Source organism: Chrysemys picta, chromosome 7 (assembly GCF_011386835.1).
Source record: "Chrysemys picta bellii isolate R12L10 chromosome 7, ASM1138683v2, whole genome shotgun sequence".
In the NCBI taxonomy this organism is placed as follows: Eukaryota; Metazoa; Chordata; order Testudines; family Emydidae; genus Chrysemys; species Chrysemys picta.
Window position 1 is genome coordinate 53,858,755 of NC_088797.1, and position 21,724 is coordinate 53,880,478.

Sequence of the window (21,724 nt, forward strand, 5' to 3'; positions counted from 1 at the left end):
GGCCCGGTCCACCAGGGGCTTTCCCTGAACAAGCAGCAGACGGGCTTTGAGAACCACTGCACTAGAGCCTCTGTGAAGCAATGAACTCCAGCTGAGTCTCAGTTTGCAGTAGTACAATCAATATTTGGTTATGTTGTGTTTATCTTTTGACACAATATATTACATGCATTCTTGGTGTAGCACTCAGTGTGATGATATCCAGTGTTATCAATGTTCTCTCTAAGAGTGACTGCTTCATAGAGTTTCACACCTCTCTCCGGTGTTGAAACTGCTTAAGAGGATGGCTTCTGGCTTACTGAAGAAGAAGCAGGTGTTCTTCTCGAAATGCATGCCACAGCTGGCACTTGTCCCAGCACCTTCAACTTTTTTCTGATGCCCAATATGCTTCCTCACCAACCTTCCAAATTCAGTTTATGGGCCCACTTCTTATAGCACATAAGGTGCCACCAAATGTTGTGTTTAGCCAGGTCCCCCGCGGTGGTATTCTCCAAAGATTCAGCTGCTAGTCGGTACTCTTTGTCTCCCCATTGATGCCTAAAAATGATTAAGACCAAAGTAAAAACAAGGATTTTGTAATAAATTAGTTTGGGAGTGTAATTAATTATGTTATGTAATGTATGTTATGTAGCTGTGTGCATACTATTTGGGGATAGATTCCAGTAATTCCTGACCCGATACTGATGTCTTAACCAGTGCCTTGTTACCACTCTTGGCATAATAAACAAAGCTGATAAGCAATATCACTGAATCACTTTTTTGCTGATGATAGCAAATCAGCTTGAAGCACTCCTTCCATTTATAGAAATCTGTAACATTAAAAAAACTAATCAGGTGTCCTATTCTGAGCATTAACTGATAACACAGACTGGCAGCCAAGGGACACAACTTAACTTGCGAGGGCTGCATGTTTGGCATGCCTGTGTTCAACTATGCTTTCATTAAAAAGTTGATTTTTAAACATTTTCTCCAATATCTATCTACAGAATTGTTCTAGGTTTCTCATGTTTAGTACCATTATGTTCATGGGAGAAGGAGCTTTCAATGATACCCAACTCGACCCATTTCCAGCAACATTGTATTATCAAAATTTCAACCAACTGGAGGACATGGAGTTGGGAGCCAGGTGGATGGGGCAGCAAGTTCCCCCTGCCATGCCACAGAGGATGGCACTATTGAAATTAGGATTCTGTAGATTTTTATGAATCAAATGACACTTCCCTTACCTTTCTATCACTAACTTGCCTTGGAAAGAGATTTTAGTATATTAAGCTTGCAGACTATATTGCCTACCACCGTGAGGTTTTGCACTGGGACTCCAGGACCTAGGCTAGCTACTTCTCCCCTCCTTCTCACTGTAGGCTTATTCATTATGCACAGCCTCCTAGGTATCCTCCAAGCTGCGGATTGTGGCAGCAGCCACCCTCAAGCATTGAAAGATCAAGATCACTCCCTAACTCAGTTATTGATCAGCTGCACATGAGTAGCACAAGGGACTCCACACTGTGGTACAAATGCCTTCCCTCCTCAGGCTTCATCACCAGTGAAGAGCAGAGTGCCGGACCCATCACAGCAACTGGCACATCTGGGGCTTCCTTTAGTAGGGAGGAAGCGATTGTGCTCCCCACAAAGCATCATCTGTCAAAGGCTAAGGATGTGAGGAGGACTAAGCTCAGAGGTCCTGCAGCCAGTGGGAATTATGGCTTCGGTTATAGGACCCTGGGCATAGCAACATGCTTGACCTCTATGCTCTTCCTGTTCATAGAATCATAGACTTTAAGGTCAGAAGGGACCATTATGATCATCTAGTCTGACCTCCTGCACAATGCAGGCTACAGAATCTCACCCACCCACTCCTGTATCAAACCTGTGTCTGAGCCATTGAAGTCCTCAAATCATGGTTTAAAGACTTCAAGATACAGAGAATCTTCCAGAAAGTGATCCGTGCCCCACGCTGCAGAGGAAGGCGAAAAACCCCCAGGGCCTCTGCCAATCTGCCCTAGAGGAAAATTCCTTCCCGACCCCAAATATGGCGATCAGCTAAACCCTGAGCATGTGGGCAAGACTCACCAGCCAGACACCCAGGAAAGAATTCTCTGTAGTAACTCAGATCCCACCCCATCTAACATCCCACCACAAGCCATTGGCATATTTACCACTAATAGTCAAAGACCAATCTCATTATACCATCCCCTCCATAAACTTATCAAGCTTAGTCTTGAAGCCAGATATGTCTTTTGCCCCCACTGCTCCCCTTGGAAGGCTGTTCCAGAACTTCATTCCTCTGATGGTTAGAAACCTTCGTCTAATTTCAAGTCTAAACTTCCTGATGGCCAGTTTATATCCATTTGTTCTTGTGTCCACATTGGTACTGACCTTAATTAATTCCTCTCCCTCCCTGGTATTTATTCTTCTGATATATCTGTTCTCTCAACGGAGCCTGTAGGAAGGTGACTACAAGAACAGAGGGTAGCCGTGTTAGTCTGTATCTACAAAAACAACAAGGAGTCTGGTGGCACCTTAAAGACTAACAGATTTATTTGGGCATAAGCTTTCGTGAGTTAAAACCTCACTTCTTCGGATGCATAGAGTGAAAGTTACAGATGCAGGCATTATATACTGACACATGGAGAGCAGGGAGTTACTTCACAAGTGGAGAACCAGTGTTGACAGGGCCAATTCAATCAGGGTGGATGTAGTCCACTCCCAATAATAGATGAGGAGGTGTCAATTCCAGGAGAGGAAAAGCTGCTTCTGTAGTGAGCCAGCCACTCCCAGTCCCTATTCAAGCCCAGATTAATGGTGTTGAATTTGCAAATGAATTTTAGTTCTGCTGTTTCTCTTTGAAGTCTGTTTCTGAAGTTTTTTTGTTCAATGATAGTGACTTTTAAATCTGTAATAGAATGACCAGGGAGATTGAAGTGTTCACTTACTGGCTTGTGTATGTTACCATTCCTGATGTCTGATTTGTGTCCATTTATTCTTTTGCGGAGGGACTGTCCGGTTTGGCCAATGTACATGGCAGAGGGGCATTGCTGGCACATGATGGCATATATGACATTAGTGGATGTGCAGGTGAATGAGCCCCTGATGGTGTGGCTGATGTGGTTGGGTCCTCTGATGCTGTTGCCAGAGTAGATATGGGGACAGAGTAGGCAACGAGGTTTGCTACAGGGATAGGTTCCTGGGTTGGTGTTTCTGTGGTGTGGTGTGTAGTTGCTGGTGAGTATTTGCTTCAGGTTGGGGGGTTGTCTGTAAGCGAGGACTGGCCTGCCTCCCAAGGTCTGTGAGAGTGAGGGATCATTTTCCAGGATAGGTTGTAGATCGTGGATATTGCGCTGGAGAGGTTTTAGCTGGGGGCTGTATGTGATGGCCAGTGGTGTTCTGTTATTGTCCTTGTTAGGCCTGTCCTGTAGTAGGTGATTTCCAGCAATGCCCCTCTGCCATGTACATTGGCCAAACCGGACAGTCCCTCCGCAAAAGAATAAATGGACACAAATCAGACATCAGACCTAGGGGTCCTTGTAGACCGCAGGATGACTATGAGTCGACAATGTGACGTGGCAGTGAAAAAAGCCAATGCTGTCTTGGGATGCATTAGGCGAGGTATATCTAGTAGGGATAAGGAGGTCCTGCTTCCGTTGTACAAGGCGCTGGTGAGACCTCATTTGGAGTACTGTGTGCAGTTCTGGTCTCCCATGTTTAAAAAAGATGAACTCAAACTGGAACGAGTGCAGAGAAGGGCCACTAGGATGATCAGAGGAATGGAAAAGCTGTCGTACGAAAGGAGACTAGAGGAGCTTGGGTTGTTTAGTCTGACAAAGCGAAGGCTGAGAGGGGATATGATTGCTATCTTTAAATATATTAGAGGGATTAATACAAGGGAGGGAGAAGAATTATTCCAGCTTAGTACTAACGTGGATACCAGAACGAATGGATACAAACTGGCCGTGGGGAAGTTCAGACTTGAAATTAGACGAAGGTTTCTGACCGTCAGAGGGGTGAAATATTGGAACGGCCTACCGAGGGAAACGGTGGGGGCGACGGACCTGTCTGGTTTTAAGATAAAGTTAGATAAGTTTATGGAGGGAATGGTTTAATGGTAAAATATAGTAGTCAAGGAAAGCCAAGCAATGGTGGGTAAATAGTATAATGGCTAACGGGGTCGGGCTGGAGACTCTTGCCTATATGCTCGGGGTCTTACTGATCGCCACATTTGGGGTCGGGAAGGAATTTTCCTCCAGGGCAGATTGGCTGAGCCTCTGGAGGTTTTTCGCCTTCCTCCGCAGCATGGGGCAGGGATCTCTAGCAGGAGGGTCTCTGCCGATTGCAGTCACTAAAAACAGGATTGGGGACTTCAACAGCAGAGTCCAGGGAAGGGGTAGGGACGGTTTTATGGCCTGCAGCATGCAGGGGGTCAGACCAGATGATCATAATGGTCCCTTCTGACCTTAAAGTCTATGAGTCTATGAGTCTATGAGGAATGGTAACATACACAAGCCAGTAAGTGAACACTTCAATCTCCCTGGTCATTCTATTACAGATTTAAAAGTCACTATCATTGAACAAAAAAACTTCAGAAACAGACTTCAAAGAGAAACAGCAGAACTAAAATTCATTTGCAAATTCAACACCATTAATCTGGGCTTGAATAGGGACTGGGAGTGGCTGGCTCACTACAGAAGCAGCTTTTCCTCTCCTGGAATTGACACCTCCTCATCTATTATTGGGAGTGGACTACATCCACCCTGATTGAATTGGCCCTGTCAACACTGGTTCTCCACTTGTGAAGTAACTCCCTGCTCTCCATGTGTCAGTATATAATGCCTGCATCTGTAACTTTCACTCTATGCATCCGAAGAAGTGAGGTTTTAACTCACGAAAGCTTATGCCCAAATAAATCTGTTAGTCTTTAAGGTGCCACCAGACTCCTTGTTGTTTTTACAAGAACAGAATTGCTTTGGATGCAGCCTCATGTTTCCCTGAGATGGTGGAATACCGCTCACTCCCTCCCTGATGGAGAGGAGCGACCCGAGAGATCCCAGCACATGGTTATCTCTGTAGATACTAGTAGAAAAGTATGAGGAGCAGCCTTCCTGTCTCATTTGGGCCAGGGATTGTGAACAGAAATCATGATGTCAGCTCTAGCCTACATTAACAAGAGGAAACACAAGAAGCAGATCTCCAGCCAAGGAGACAAAAAAACCTGTTCCTCTGGGCAGAATCTCACCTGCTTGGCATCTTGCTTAGGAGACATACTAGCTCAACCAGCAGGATCTCCTGCAGGGAATGCTTCCACTTCAAGCAAGTAATTCACCTGATTTGTTCAGTGGGAGGCGTCCTAGCCCTCTGTTCATTGCAGAGCTTGGCTCTCAGCTGAATCAGTTCTGCAGCCGTCACAGAGAGGTCAAGGTAGGGCAGAGGACATTTTTCTCATCCATAGTGGTCCCTTGCTCTCAAATGGGGGGAGGCCACTCCACCTCACTACACATCAAATAGACCAATCCATGTCTTGACTTCTACCCCACACTGCCACGCAGAGCTCCTCTGCCTATCTCAATGCTGGCAGAGGAGCAGAGAAGGTTCAATTGCCTCAGACTGACTGACTGCCCAGGATCTGGTACGTTGATGTTCCTGTCCCAGGAAAATCCCATTGCCCATTCCTCTGGCTGTCCCATGGCTCCTGGCAGGTTCTGCTTGAAGGCCTGGTGCTTGGAAAGTCTATTTTAGCAGAGGAAGAAGAGTAACAGCAGAGTGGATGGCCCTAACTGAGCCTTTCAATACCATGTTTGAATCTCTTTTGAGGAAACTAATAACAGCATCAGCATTCTCTTCAGTTTTTCTCTTCGGTACCTGACAGTTACAAGCTTAACTCCAGCCTAGCAAAATGTTTTACCAGGAAATTTCCTTAGGTTTTTAACCCATGTGAGAATGCTTGGAGCCAGGAATCCCAGTGGAGCCTGTGTGCTGTGTAGGGACTCTTTGGAACTCTGACGGGAGAGGTCATTGAGACAGGGAGGAAGGGCACTGCCAAGGGAGAGGAGCTTGGGAGGGCCGCCAGCCAAGGAGCAGGAATTTATAGCCTCTTAGTTGAATCCTAGGATCTTGTGCTCCCTCTTTCTAAAGCACTGTGTGCAGAGTATGCAGCTTCTATCACTCTACCTGGTGGACGGTACATTTTAGTGAGAGGAAATGTGTGTATGGTAGACACTGGGTGACTGATTCCTTCTGAGAGGAATCTGGTAAAACAAGGAGCCTTGAGCAAAGACAATAGGATGTGATCTACTCAGAAGAGTTTTATATCACTGATGTACAGAGCTAAACTGCTGGAACAGGCCCCTGGCTGAGCAGATGGGTTCCAGCAGAAACTGGGCCCTCCACAGAACTGAACAGATTAAAGGGGAATGAGTTGGATTTGTCTGTGGGAGTTACCAGCTGTCATTGTGGGTCTGGACAGGGACGTTAGGGCTCACTGGGCCTTTCTCCATATTGGATAGGAATTTTGGGTTGCTCAGGGGAGTAATTTTGTCTCCTCTTGCACAAAAGGCTAAAATAAGCTTGCAAAGATTTTTAATCTTTTTTTATATATATATATAAATCCGGCTTAAAAGTGTTTGGGGCTAGAGATGGCAGCATTCTCCTCGGACTATTCCAGCCACACCAGATCCTTGGTTGCTTTTGCATCTCTTCTTTACACCAAGATGCCTCACTGCATAGATTTTAAATAACAGGAGAAGCCTTCGGGGGAGGGATAGCTCAGTAGTTTGAGCATTGGCCTGCTAAACCTGTTGTGAGTTCAATCCTTGAGGGGGCCACTTAGGGATCTGGGGCAAAATCAGTACTTGGTCTTGCTAGTGAAGGCAGGGGGCTGGACTCGATGATCTTTCAGGGTCCCTTCCTGTTCTAGGAGATAGGATATCTCCATTAAAAAAAAAAAAAAGCAAGAATTAGGTGTAATTTCATCGTGTTTGTGTCCCATATTTAGATTCACCAAGACCTAGGATTGACCAACCATGTGCCTTTATTGAAAAAGTCCCTGGAGCAATTTGTATACCGAGTAAAAGCCATGTTGGCCTTCAACCACTGCCAGGAAGCATTCTGGGTGGGCATCCTCAAAAACAGGGACCTGCAGGTAAGGATCACAGCATTGCCCGTCCTTTTGCTTTGGGTATTGTCACAGCTCAGGAAAATTGCACCTGTATTCCCTCTCCATGGTCCAGCATGGGCACCTACTCTCAGGCTTCCAGCTCCCCAGCCATCACCTCTCTTGGCTGAAGACACGCATCTCTCTCCCACCTGACCAAGATATTTCCAGGCCACACACTCCTGTGCCTGCACTGTGAGTTCCCCAGCAAGGCAGACTTGCTAAACACGCCTGCGTTGCCTTCTCCTCAGAGGTTATAAACAGTGTAATTTCCCGCAGTGAAGTTACCATACAGCTCTTTCCAAGCAAGCATTTTTATTCCTAAGGAGAAAGCATTACAGAGAAAATGTTAAAAACAATAAAAGAACCTACATGCATTAGGAAACATTCCTTCCTATCTGCAAACAGTACGAGAGGCCAATCTGCTGACTTTGATGCCAAACCCTTGTTGAGGTTGGGGTGATTTCTGGTAAGAGTCTGACATTTACTGATAAATAATGACCTACTAGAACAGAAACAGAATAGATGTGCCCACAATACAATTGCTATTTGCCATCTAAAAATAATTGTTTGTATTAAATTAAACAAAAGCATTACTCTGCTTGGAAAAGTGACTCTAAAAAACCTAATGGTATGGTTAGGTATTGAGTGTCTCTTGACTCCAAATCAAATATGCTCAGATTACAAAGAAAACAATGTTTTGTTTCCTAATGTCCAGCCCTGCAATTCAGCCTGGAAACTGTGAAACAAGTTAGGTCTTTTCATCTTGTAGATCATCATCATCATCATCATCAGTAAGATGAAGTATACATTTACTTTGGTCATCAAAGTCAGCAGATCGGCCTCTCGTACAGTTTGCAGATAGGAAGGAATCGTTCTTGCATGGTCGCTTTTCAGAGTAGAGCTGCACCTTAAATACACTTAAAAACTAAAATATAAATTCTAAGTGTAAATGTTTTCAATCAATAAAATGAATTATTTGTAAGTGTATTATAGTAATGTTTATTCTCATCGTTCAGTGAGCATGCCTCCGCTTCGTTCACTGAACACCAGCTAACTTATGTAGTCAGGGCCAGATTCTGATCTGAGTTGTACCAGGGTAAATCCAGAGTAATTCCAATAATGTCAGCATATAGAATTTGACCCTGAATGAGGCAGGAGTTCTGTAGACCCCTGTGTCATTCGCTGTTTACTCCTGCCCTCTTGGCTGTGCACTGAATGAGACAGCGGTCTTGCAGAACTGTAGTATGTGACCAAGTCATTCAGAAACTGTGATGTAATAACTCTGCCCCTGGTGTTTTTGAGTTAAGATTGTACAGGCAGCCTTAACTTTTTGGTATTTACTGACTTCTGAGTGCTTCACTGTAACATTAATATTCTCCTGCCAGTTTTTTGTACTGAAGTCAGTGACAGAAAGACACTGCTCTCACAAGCCTTTCCCCTTGCAACTGGTCTTCACCAACAGTAGTGTAAATAGAAAGAACCCAGAGTCACGTGAGGCCCTATTCATTTTAAAAAATGAGAGTTACTTTTGGTTTAACTGCCTGCACTACAAGCATGCTTGTTCAGAGAAATATCAGAGGGTATCTGTGCATTTTTAGTGGAATTGATGCTGTATATTTTTGCACTAGTTCTTTAAGTTGAGAGAGCATTCATTTTTTACTGATCCTCACTTGGATGAAATTCAGAGGTCCTTGTGCACCACTTCACTGCTGTTCTGCAGGCTGAGATGGGGAATAACTGGTGCCCAGGCTTGTTTGGGGCCCCGTGCACCGAGAAATGCTGTCCAGAGACAAGAGCGAATGGACAGTTTTTATTTTTGCAATGTTTGACATTTCAGGACCCTGACTGCCCCTTGCCTTTTCCCTTCTTTCTGATGGCTGGCACTTCGACTTGCAAAAAGAACAAGGGGCCCCAAAACTGCCAAGCCTCATTTCATATATATATATATTTTTTTAAAAAGAGGCCAAGCCTGACCATTTTCTTTCCCCACCCCTACTCCCCCACTGCAGTCAAGCAGGACATATGTGGGGGGGGAGGGGCAGCTCATCTCTGCAGAGAAATCTTATTTGCAACCAAATGCAGTGCATTTCTGTTCCAGCAGGGGTCGCTATTGCTGCTCCATGCATGAATTTGCCTCAAAGTATTTACCATGTTCACTTTAGGGAGAAGAGATCCTGTCTCAGGATTCTGAAGAGAATGACCCAGGGGAGGGAGTTTCCCAGCTCCCCAGAGAAGATCCTGCTGAGGTATTTCTGTACACGGCAGCAGTGCCTATTGCTTTTATGGTTCCTGAGCATCCCTGGTGGTATTCAAGTTGAGTTACACTTGTGATGACCTTTGTGTCTGCTCTCTCTGCAGGGCAGGAGCAGAGACCATCTCTCTCACTTGCTCAGCTCCAAGACAGCACTTTCTCCTCACCGTATTAGAGTCCTGCTGCCTACTGAAAAAAAATCTATCTTAAAAAAATGCAGACAGCAAAGCCCTTGGGTTTTCTTGACTGAGTTAATAACCTGGGCCCTGCAAGCAGAATCAGTCTTGTTGCTATTCTCACCAAATGCAGTTTTTTCTTAAACATTTGCTATTTTTAGTTCAAGATGAGGCACAGCCTCTTGGTAGGGTGAGAAGGCCCCGTGCCACAGTAGGTAAATCAATAGGGAGTGCTCTGCTTTGCTTCAGATGAGCTGGGCAGAGGCTGGGGGTACATCCTGGACTGAAGTTAAGCTAAAGAAAGTCCAGATGAATCAAAACTGGGACCCCAAATCAACCAGACTATTTCCTTTTCTGGCTACTGGGAAGCAAAGACACTCCAGCTCCCTCTTGTGTCCATTGGAATGGGAAGAATACTGGTGTCCCCTGGGCAGTCATTGAAGTGAAAGCTGGAAATGCCTTATTAGGTCCCATTTTATCCCTCTTCCTACTGCGCTGGTAAGGGCAGGATTGTTCCCTACAGCATACTTCCAGAGGCAGCTAGTGGGTAGCTCCACCCACTTGTTTCTGTAGGCAGGAGTGCAGACTCCCAACAACCCCACACCCTTAAGAGCCCTTTCCCAGTCACCAGCAGCTTGTGCCATTTTCTTACACATACACACTCACTCTCTCTCTCTTTTTTCTCTGCCTGTTTCCCCACCTTTGGCTTGAGTGATCTTGCTGCTTAGAACAGTGGTTTCTCTGTCTCTCTCCCACCCCTGGAAAGCAGACATTTGCTGGTGTCTTGCTGTAGTGACTCTCCCCAGCAGCACTCTCAAGCAGTCCTCCCAAGCTGCAGGGCATGAACTCCAACCAAACCTTGTTGACAACATAGATTCATAGATTCCATGGCCAGTGTGATCATCTACTCTGACCGCCTGTAAAATACAGGCGAGGGAACTGCCACACAATAATTCCTAGAGCAGATCTTTTAGAAAAAACAGCCAATCTTGAGTTTAAAATTGTCACTGATGGAGAATGACTCCAATTACAATGAATTACTCTTGCTGTTAAAAATGTACACCTTATTTCTAGTCTGAATTTGTCTAGCTTCAACTTCCAGCCATTGGAGCGTGTTATGCTTTTCTCTCCTAGATTGAAAAGCCTATTATTAAATATTTGTTCCCCAAGTAGGTACTAATAGAATGTGATCAAGTCAGCCCTTTTAACTTTCTCTTCATTAAGCTAACACAAATGAGTTCCTTGAGTCTGTCACTATAAGGCATGTCTTCTAATCCTTTAATCATTCTTGTTGCCACCCAGCACCTCTTCCTCTGCCAGCTAACTTCCCTATCCCAGTCGGTGTGGCACTGCCTAGTCCTCCAGGGTCAGAGACAGCAGGACAGAGCTACACAATAGGCAGGTTTGGAGGATCAGGCAGGAGATTCTGCTCTCTTTCCCCTCAAGACACTTCCCTCAGGATTCTTTGCACTCTCCCTTCCACATCCAGTTTCTCCTCCTTGGGTCAGTACCACCACCCACTCACACACCTCTCAGCCCTACGCAGCCATTTCAGCACTCCTTGGTATCCACTGTGTTGCTAAAACAGCTTGGAAATGCTGTGCAAGCTGGTGAGTTATAGGATTCTTACAAGGAATCATGGGAGTTTGACCTCTGCTCCCACAATTCTCCAAAACCAGAGGAATCCTATAATGCTTGGCAAAAAATGTTTGAGAATGGACTGATGGGGTGCAGTAAACAGAGATACAGTCCCAGAGGACCTTGTGGCTCAGATCAGTGCAGCAGAGTACTAGTGGCATGCTAGCAGACTGGATATGGGGTGAAATTTCAGGGCTTCTTAAAGCTATGCAGCATGGATGCACTGAGTGGTTGGTGGAACAAATGTACAAGATGGCTGATGAAGTACAAATCATTCAGCTCTGTAGTGCAGACAACACCTACACGAGAGAAGAATCAGGCCCTTTTTTGTTTGAATACTGACATTTCTGGCCTGCCAGTGATCACTGAGGAGGACTTGTATGCAATCTGTGTCTGCAGGCCCCCAAGGTTACATCCAGTCCTTGGTTCTATAAATATTTCTTCTCTTTTCCAGGGGGAAGGTGACATTTCAGGGAGCGAGGGTGGATCCAAGCACAATGATGATGATGAAGAGAGTTCTGAGTAGACCTTGCAGCCTCCCAGCATTCTGTTAGCTCCCCATGGCATAGAAGCTTGGTATTATCCAAAACAATCCACACCTGTCACAGCTGAATAGACTCTGGGGGTTGGAGGCTATATGCCCATGATGAGATGTTAATACTATGCAACAGTAAAGAAGGTTCACTTGCAGCCAGGTCTTTATAGATGGTATTTAGTCCCCATTTAGTGTTGGTTGTGTAGTCTATATCGGTTGGGAGTTTTGCACCCAGACATATGGAAAAAAATTAGACCTAGAACTATTTTTATTTGTTCTTGCCTCCAGATACTTCCTAATAAACTCTTTTCCATATGAATTCCTTTCCTTCTCTGCTGCTCCAGGGAGTGGATTTCAAGGGGAAACTCTGTGGCTTTCTGTCTAGAAACGCACTGAAAGTTTGGATTAGTTGCCAAAGTGAGAGAAGTGATATTTACAGAAAGAACCTGTTCTTGTACAGTATCAATGAAATATTTGCACAAAAACCCACCTTCCCTCACCAGTTCAGCTGTTGGAGCCCTGGTGAGAATTACCTTCTTGCATTGGCCATTTATTGGGACAGAAGAATCAATGGGAGAGCAATCCAAATGCCCTCATTAGTGGCAACATAAAGTGCTCATTAATGGTGAGAGAAAGGCTTATCATAGTTGTAAATTACAAAAAACAGCTTAATGCCAGATGCCTTGTTTACTAACTCATTGAATAAACTGAAATCCCTGCCCTGGGCATGTGGAATCAGTCACTGTGTATTGTATGGGTACAGCATAAAGCTCTCCTTGTGGGAAAAGCTCCCTGGGGGTTCTAACAGCTCTGACTAACATGCCTTTTCCAGAGCTTAGCCTGGATGTGTGTGTGGGGCAGCCATGGCTGTGATGGTTACAGAGGGGGTGTGTGTGGGGGGGTGCTGGCTATAAGGAGTGTGAGAGGGGTGCCTATATCGTGTGGGGTAGCAGTGGCTATAAGGAGAGTAGTGGGTGTTAGGGGGTGGCTAGAGGGTAGCGGTGGCTGTAGGGGGGGTGGCCCCGAAGTCGGGGGGCTGCAGAGGGGGCTGGGGGCCCGAGGGGGTGGCCGTAGGGGTGTAGAGACCGTCGCTAACCTCGCCCTCCTGTGCTCTTCCCAGGGCGGGGTGCCCGAGGCGGGTCTCCGCTGGGGCGGGCGGATCCGGGCTTCCCGCAGGCTCCCCCAGGTTCGGGCTCGCGAAGGTGGGGCTCCATCATGTGTCCCTTTGCGATCCGTACCCCGCACATGCGCAGTGCGGCAGGGGACTGGGCGCGCGGGCGGCGCCGCGTAGGCGGGGGGCTGGGCGCGGGGTGACTGCGGCGGCCATGTCGCTGCAAGAGGACCCGGTGCAGCGCGAGATCCACCAGGACTGGGCCAACCGCGAGTACATCGAAGTGATCACCAGCTCCATCAAGAAGATCGCGGATTTCCTCAACTCCTTCGGTGCGTGCGCGCCCGGCCCGGCTCCAGCACCTCCCTCCCCCCACCAGGCCTAGGCCGGCTCCACCTCACCCCAGTTCGACCCCCCCACCCCCCGCCCGGCTCCGCCCCGCCGCGTTCTGTTCGGGAGGGTTCTGGGGTTGGGGCTCCCCCATGGGCGATGGGGAAGGCACCTGTCCTGGCCGGGTACCGCGGGGCCTGAGCCTGGTGCAGTCCCTGACCCGACCCTTCTTCCCGCAGACATGTCCTGCCGCTCCCGGCTCGCCACCCTTAACGAGAAGCTGACCGCGCTGGAGCGACGGATCGAGTACATCGAGGCCAGGGTGAGGGGTGGAACAGGGGAGGTGGCACCAGGGGACAGCCCCGGCGTGGGAGGAGGGGTTGCCCTGCGAGCAGCTCGGTGCAGGGCTCAGCCCACGCTTAGCAGCTCAGGGACAGCCGGGGCCTTGCTGTTCAAGCCCCCCTGCGGCTTTTACCCCATCTCCAGTGGGTATTGCCCTGCTGTCCCCCTCCCCCCACCCCCAGCTAGGCAGTAACGCTGTGCCCAGCACCGCCCACCAACTAATCTGCTCTTTACACAGTGGGGGGATGTGTGGGACTCCCACACAGAGCCCCGCTGCGCTAGTTCTTACTGTGGGGTGGTGGTGCAGGCCTTTCTTTCGAATAGTAGTCCTGGAGCTCCTGCCCTCTGCACACTCTGGTGGGCATCCCAGCAGTATTTACATTGGGGCATTGGTTTGGGCCAACAGGGCTGGAGAGAGAACTGAGATCTTGGTGAATCAGTGACACTGGCCTGGGCCCAGCCTTGCTGCGAGGGATGACTTTTACCCAGTTCCCAGTGTACGGGAGCTCATTAACTTTCCCTGTGTGGGCAGACTGGCTAGCCCTTGGTGACTGCAGGCTGTGCTCTTCTTTGGCAGGTAACAAAGGGCGAAACTCTAACCTAACTGCAGGAGGCTGATGGGGAGCTGATCTGGAGAAGATTGGGCGGCTGTGCCAGAATTGACTGTCAGGCATCTGATTTCGTCGTTACTTCTCATTATTAACAGGACTTCAGTTTGTTTCTGCCCCCTGCAATGCAGTATCCCTGCCTTCAATGCATGGCTCCAGGGTGACTCCAGAGGAAATTGATAAAATGCAAATGAGCGTGTTGGATTAAGTGATTTTATACAGACAGATTCATGCAGCTGTCAAATACTCCTGCACCCCTTAATCTCTCTCTAATTCCCAGCTGTGCATGTAGAACTCCAACACTTTGTAGCTGCAGAATCTCTCTGGCCAAAGGTCACTTTGTGGAAAGAAAACTTCTCTTGGGAGCTGACCGGCTGAGGAAGTGAGTGTCCATGCTGTTCGTGGGCCACTCCCCTGGTGGTTTCAGTTCCTTTAGCACAGTGGTGCTCAACCAGGGGTCTGGGGACCCCTTGGGGGCCGCAAGCAGGTTTCAGGGGTCCTCCAAACAGTGCCAGTTAGACTCACTTGGGCCCAGGGCAGAAAGCCAAAGCCCCACTGCATGGGGCTGAAGCTTGGGGTCCTGAGCCCTGCCACCAGGGGCTGAAGCCAAAGCCTGAGCCATGTAGCTTCGGTGGAATCTCTGTGGCATGGGGCCCCAGGCAAATGTGCTACTTGCTACCCCCTGACACTGGCCCTGGCTTTTATATGCAGAAAACTAGTTGTGCCACAGGTGGGCTGTGGAGTTTTTATAGCGGGGGTGGGGGGACTCAGAAAGAAAAAGATTAAGAACCCCTGCTTTAGCAAACACTGCAACTTAAATCTCTTAGCACAAATGTCAAGTATATCCATCCTTCCAGTCTGCAAACAGAGCAGTAGATGTGCTGTGTGTGTTTGGACCGGGGAGAGGAGGCAGGGGGATAGGTAATGTGCCAAGATTAAACTCTCTGAGCAGGGCGGGTTTCAGAGTTTTCTGTCTCTTTTGTATTCGGTAGTATCACATGGGGGTGTCTTCCATTTGTGTTTCAACAATAAACTGCCTCTGCTGATGGGGTCTGAGCTGATCTATAGCTGGAGTGCATTGTCCGGGATGCCGGGGCGGGAGCGTGGCCATGGAGTGCAGCTGGCCAAGAGAAGTGACAGTGGCCTGTTACTGTAACAGCTGCAGTTGCCTTTTGCTATTCTCGTCCTTCCCTCCTCCACCAATTCCTGCCCCAGTGGGCTTCGCTTCTACCCCCCTAAAATGATTAGTGATGAAATAGTTAATGGTGCCAGTGCACTAAGTTTGAGTGTTAACACTCCAATCCTGTTAACAGGGGTGCTCACCCCACTGAGTCACTGTTGGGCTTTCTGCAGACAGAAGCAGCCAGCACTGCAGTGGTGCTGTGGGTCCCATCTGAAAGTCATGAGATTTTTGGTGAGCTCACGGGTATCTTTGGCCTCCTGGTTTCTTGGGGCTGACTGGTCACATTAACAAACAGAGCTCGAAACTGATGCGTTTTAAATGAAAGCTGAATTATCTCCTAATCCCAAGACTCCGGGAGCTAGGCCATTCCAGGCTGATGGTGGTTTCTGTCACCCTGAGAGGGAGGAGTGCTCATAAGGGGGAATGGAGGGAAGAGTCTAGCTGCTGTGGTAGGCCCAAATCTTTCCTGCTATCTTACTGTTTTGGCAGCCTTCCGGAAAGTGTTTCTAATATGTTGTTCTCTTGTTTAGTCTAACACAGGGGTCTCAAACATGCGGTCTGCGGGGCTCTTGTGTGTGGCCCACCAAGCTCCCCACGCTCCTCTGCCTACCCTTGGGATTGCCTCCTGATGCTGCAAGCGTCATGCTGCTCTCTGAAGCAGCCGGCAGCACGCCCCTTCGGGCCGGGGGGAGGGGGAAGGAGGCAGAGGGCTCCCGCATTGCCTCCTACCAGGCACCGCCCCCCACAGCTCCCATTGGCCGGAAACAGGGAACCGTAGCCAATGGGAGCTTCGTGGGAGGTACCTAGAAGAGTGGCAAGAGCTGCACAAGCAGGGAAGCCTGAGCCCCTCCCCCAGGGGCTGCAGGGACACGGTTCCAGCTGCTTCCTGGAATGGAGCAGCATGGAGCTGGGGCCAAGGCAGGCAGGGAGCCTGCCCTGGCCCCAGTGAGCACCGCTGCCACCCCGGAGCCGCTCTAGGTAAGCGGCACCAGGCTGGAGCTGACACCCTGAACCCCTCCTGCACTCCCAAGTCCCTGCCCTGAGCCCCCTGCCACATCCCACACCCCGCCTGCACCCCAACTCCCTCCCCTGAGCCCCCGCCACATCCCACACCCCAACTCCCTGCCCTGAGCCCCCTGCCGCATCCCGCAGCCCTCCTGCACTCCCTGCCCTGAGCCACCTGCTGCACCCTGCACCCCGACCCCCTGCCGCACCCCTCTTGTACCCCACACTCAAACTCCCTGCCTTGAGCACCCTGCACACCTCCTGCACCTCAACTCCCTGCCCTCAGCCCCCGCTGCACCCTGCACCCTTTCTGCACCCCCTGGGGGCAGCGTTGGGGTGGGGACTTCAGGAAAGGGATTGGAATGGGGCAGTGAAGGGGTGGCGCAGGGGCGGGGCCTAATTGGAAGGGGTGGAGTGGGAGTGGGGCCAGAGGCAGCGTGGGGGGGGGGGGCTCAGTGATGCGGCCCTCGGGCCAATGCACTAGTCCTCATGCAGCCCTCTGGGTCATCTGAGTTTGAGACCCCTGGTCTAACAGAAAGAAAGTAAAGAAGGGGGTCTGATTACCCCCTGCTATATTTATAGCAGCAAACACCAGGTGGGGAAGGGCTCTTTAAGCTAAAGGACAATCTTGACACAAGAACAAAGAGATATGATCTGGCAGTGTACAAATTCAGGTTGGAAATTAGAACAAGGTTTCTAACCATCAGAGGGATGAGGTTCTGGAACAGCCTCCCAATAGAAGTTGTGGGGACAAATGTGGGGCATCATATGAATTTTCCCAGTTAGACAATGAGGGCTTCGTTACTTTTCTAATGCTAAGGAAATGCTATGACCTGCCAGCCTCAGCAGAGTGACAGTATTTACAACTAAGGCAGCTGCTAACATCAATTTGGCCAGATGCCCTAGGACTGCCAAAGGCCCCAGAACTATTGGAAACTTTAAAAATGCTTCATAAACACTCCAGGCCCTTGTCCACTATATATTACTCCTGGGGGAATTCTGTGCCACTGCGCATGCACAGAATTCACGTCCTCAGCAGATTTCTTTGCTTCCCTGCAGAAAAATGATTTCTGACAGGGAAGCAAAGGGAAGCCGCAAGAGCGGTCACAAGCCACTCCCCGGCAACACAGGCTTGTCATTTCAGGTGCCCAGAGCAGCCAGCGGAGAGGTATATCACTGTTGGGGAGTGGAGGGGGGACAGGACTAGGCGTGGGTCTGGAGACATCAATCACTGCTGGGGATGTGCACAAACAAGAGAGACTCTGTCCCTCTCGCTCGCTATTGTGGGATGCCTGGCATGGAGGGGCAGGGTTTCGGGATGTTTCTGAGGAGATAGGTGTGGGGCAGGCTCTGTCCCCTCAGGCAGAGTAGAATGTAGCAGCCTGCCTACATAGTGAATTGTTCCCATTGTTCTTTGTGAATTCTCCCAGGAGCATTGCCAGAGTCGTGTAAAGGAGCTTTATTGCAAATGACAGTATGGCCTTATAAATGTTTAAGGTGATTACTAATTAGAACTGGTCTAAATTTTTGGACTGAAACATTTTCCTATCAAAATGTGCTCCATGAACTGTTTACTACTGACCTTTCCGGAGACGGTCAGTAGCCAGTATAAATTGTGAGCTTGATTTCCCAGCCCTCACTTGCTCTTCAGTTGCCTATGATGTAATACTGATCATATGGCTGTATATATTTGTTGACTAATAACCAGAAACAAACGGTCAAATCTAGCCATGTTACTATTAGACAAAGGGAGTTTGGGGATTTCCTCCAATGCTAACCACTCCCATTCTCCGTTCATTGTATTGTAGTTTAACTAAATTACCAAAGTAATTGAAACTGGCGTGATTATATTGTGTTGTTTTGACAAAATATGCAGAATTTTAAAATATTGTGCACAGAATTTTTAATTTTTTGGTGCAGAATTCCCCCAGAAGTAATATATACTCTGTTAATGATGAGGAACTCCATTAATCTGGGGTTCTTTGTAAAGCATAGGAAAGGAATTTGTCTCAGCCCTTAAAAGAGTTCCACGGACAGATAGTACGTGTTAAAATGCCTCTGAGGCTACACTTTATACAACAAAACAGTTTATTCAATATAGAAAGACAATCATGTGCTAACACTGTTAATTCCCCATACTGCTGGGTGGTACACCCAACTGCTTATAGGGCTGCCCAGGGCTTTTGGTTTTTCCCATAGGAGCCTTCCTATACAATCGCCCATTGTCTTAGACAAAAAAAAAACCCTCCCCATTTTCCCTTCCTGGGGCCCCCTCTAGGACAGCAGTTCTCAACCAGAGGTCTGCAGCCCCCCTGGAGGAAGACAAGCTGGTTTCAGAGGGCCCATGGGGCTGAAACTGGGACCAGAACTGCAGGGAGCCTTGAGCCCTCCCCACCCTGGGCGGGGTTGAAGCCAGGTGTCCTGAGCGCCCCCCCGCCCCCCCCCCCCCGTCTTGCTGGCCCTTGGAGTGTTTCTAGTATGTTAGAGGAGCCTCAGGATGAGACCCTGCCCCTGCTCTAGGACACACCCTCTTATGTGCACTGGGGGGGGATCTGTCCTTTGTTCCACTGCAAAATGGTGGCAGCTGACATCTGCAACAGTGCCTTCAGTTACAGGAGTTGGTGCCTCCTTCCCGGGCCCAAGGACATGCTGTTTTGTAGCCTTTTTTGTTTAAATTGAATTTGATAGGTTTGTATTTAATGACTATGGGTTCAGCTCCTGTTGCTGCAGGTTCAAGCTCAACAGCATGACAATTACCTCTGGTGCTTTTCTCAAATGTGGAGCCTCTAAGAACAAAAGCAGGCCAAGACTAGTGACTGCAGATATAATCACAAGTGCAAACTCTAGTACAGGTCACAGGCACACCTGCATATTGGTCCCAGCACATACCCTAGTACTGGTCCCATTAAGACCCCCCTCATACTGGTGCCATTAGTGGTCCCACTACATACCCCAAGTTTGCTCTGTCAACAGCACAGTGGCTGAAATGCTCAAACTCTTCATCTGCATTTAAAAGCCTTTGAAACAGCCCTCCAGGGTCAGCTGGGCCTCACCAGGTGCAATTCCCAGGGCATGCTAGATGGGGGCCTAGGCTGGGCTCGGTCACAGCAGTGACTGCAGTGCAAGCTCACACACACACACACACACACCTCTACTCAAAGGCACCACCCCCTCCTTACTCAGCCACACTGCCCCACCCATCCCTATTCCTGAAAGCCTGCGTGCAGGGAGCTCATTTTCCCTTACAATGCTCTGAGCCTCCCCTGCATGCAACTGGAGCCGAGATCAGTGTCCCCCTCAGCTGCTCCCTTGTGAGAACTAAAGGGTTAAGTTAGAGAGAGTTGACTAGGCTCTGAAGTGAACTGGCCAATCGCCACTCAGCATCACAGTGGTTGTGGCCCATGTTCTATATTGAAAATGACATGACTCGATAGCCTTTTTATTTGTTTTTTAAAAACTTTTTATTGTGGCAAAGTTACAATAAAATATTAACATTCTACATCGTACGTCATGTATTCAAGGTCAGGCTAATATTCCAAGACCATGGCTAAAGATTCTGGCTTCTGGCGGGGGGAGTTGTCCTGCTCGGAGCCTGATAAAATGGGTGACCAGATTTCTACATACCTATCCATTTTTGGCACTGCTTTAGTTGATGTGAATGTTTTCTATGACAAGAATAATCCATATTTTTATATACCCAATTCCGCAGAAGGAGGGAATCACATTTTTTTCTAATCCTGTTCAATATGGAGCCTAGCTGCTAGCAATAAAAACATGAAATAATCTGCTGTCCTGTTTAAAAGGCGTATCCTTTACTGGAGCATTAAGTAAGCAGATCAGGGGATCTGCATTTTGTTATAAGATGAATGGGTTTAATAATTTCCTCCCAAAACCATCTCATGTTTGGACACAACTACAATTCTTTTTAACCCTTTCCCCACAACTCCTCCAAGAGAGCACCTCCCTATAACAGAAATATGATGTATTTTAACTGGCGTTAGATCTAAATGCCAACTACACAGTCATTTACAAAAAAATATATTTATGAACTACATAAACGGAAGATGCACGGTCCCTGGCCTTTCCTACAGAAAGAACCACTCAGCCAGATCAATTTTTGTCCAAATCCTTCTTTTTCCATCAAAATTGTCTCCATCTTAGAAATTAAGTCTTTTCTTCCAACTTGTTCTTTAGACAACTTCTCAAACATGGTTAAAGGGTCTAGATAGAAGCATCTTCTATCCAGATTTCACAATAAAATGTTGGACTTGTAAATACTGAAAATATTGGAGCTTTATATTTTTACATAGATTTGGCTATGATTTCAGACCAGGGCCCAGGAACAGCTCTCGGAATTGAGTAATCTCAGCTCTTACCTCAACTAATAGTCACTTTGCTATTTCCTAGGGATATATTCCTGATTATTAATGAAAGTAGCTAAGGGAGAGGGCCTGGGCAACAGGAATATAAACAAATTCTCCAAAGCTATAAAGGTGGTCTGGCTTACCAGACAATTTTTTTTTTTTTTTGGTGACCTAAATTTCTTTTTAACACAACAATTACTATGAATAGCTATATCTGGGCTCCAGTCTTGTTTGAGTTTAACCCACTTGATCATATCTGTTAATTATGATGCATAATATTAATAAGCCCAATTAGAGAAATTTAGTCCATTCCACTTTGTAGGTATGCACTTTAAAACTTATTTGTCTTTTATGTTTCCATATGAATTTTAATAGCACATATTGCCATGTTTTTAATGTCAGGGATACTAACAAAGGTGTCTCCACGCATCTGAAGAAGTGGTGTTTTTACCCACAAAAACTTATACCCAGATAAACCTGTTAGTCTTTAAGGTGCCACTGGACTCCTTGTTGTTTTTAAAACAAAACCAATAGCTTTGGGAGGACATTCATCTTTCCCAAGGCTACCCTGCCCTAGCCAAGAAAATTCACATTAATTTTATTCTCCATGTCTTTTATTATTTGATTCCACACTGCAGAGTAATTTACCTTAAAAAGATTTTGCCACACTATTCCTAAACATTTTAAAGATTCCATTACCCATTTAAATGTATGTAGCTGACAACAGTTTGTTTGGACCTTTGGGGAATATTCATTCTTAAAGTTTCAGATTTATCATAGTTTATTTTGAAGCCCGATACTTGTCTAAATCCCCCAAATCAATTGTTCTAGAATTTTTAATGAGGCTGCTTGCAAATATAACAAGACATCTTCAGCATACAGAGCTATTTTGTGTTCTAATCCACCCGCTGTTTTGATGCCCTTTACCAAGTGGCTCTTTCTAGAGAAATTAAGCAGGGATTGCTGACAATTAACCAAAGCAGATGCTTGAACAGGCATCTATAGGGTTGGTAAACAAACAAAATATCACTAAGGCT

At 47.4% G+C, this 21,724-nt stretch overlaps 2 protein-coding genes across 14 annotated transcripts in view; both read left to right on the forward strand.

Moving 5' to 3' along the window:
• The window catches only part of FANCD2 (FA complementation group D2), a 206,072-nt gene extending 194,009 nt beyond the window's left edge, over nt 1–12,063 (forward strand). For all 13 annotated transcript variants that reach the window (XM_042850045.2, XM_042850048.2, XM_042850051.2 and 10 more), the window contains 3 exons: nt 6,983–7,129; nt 9,307–9,390; nt 11,664–12,063. In XM_042850045.2, the coding sequence (XP_042705979.2) occupies nt 6,983–7,129; nt 9,307–9,390; nt 11,664–11,735 (303 nt within the window). In that variant the 3' untranslated portion in view covers nt 11,736–12,063. The remainder of the gene's footprint in view (nt 1–6,982; nt 7,130–9,306; nt 9,391–11,663) is intronic.
• An 890-nt stretch (nt 12,064–12,953) lies between these two features.
• LOC101948092 (BRICK1 subunit of SCAR/WAVE actin nucleating complex) lies at nt 12,954–15,196 on the forward strand. Its single transcript, XM_005285638.5, has 3 exons — nt 12,954–13,187; nt 13,425–13,507; nt 14,105–15,196. Exons 1-3 carry the CDS (start codon nt 13,070–13,072, stop codon nt 14,129–14,131), a joined length of 228 nt encoding a protein of 75 aa, XP_005285695.1. The 5' UTR covers nt 12,954–13,069; the 3' UTR covers nt 14,132–15,196.
• The last annotated feature ends 6,528 nt before the right edge of the window (nt 15,197–21,724 follow it).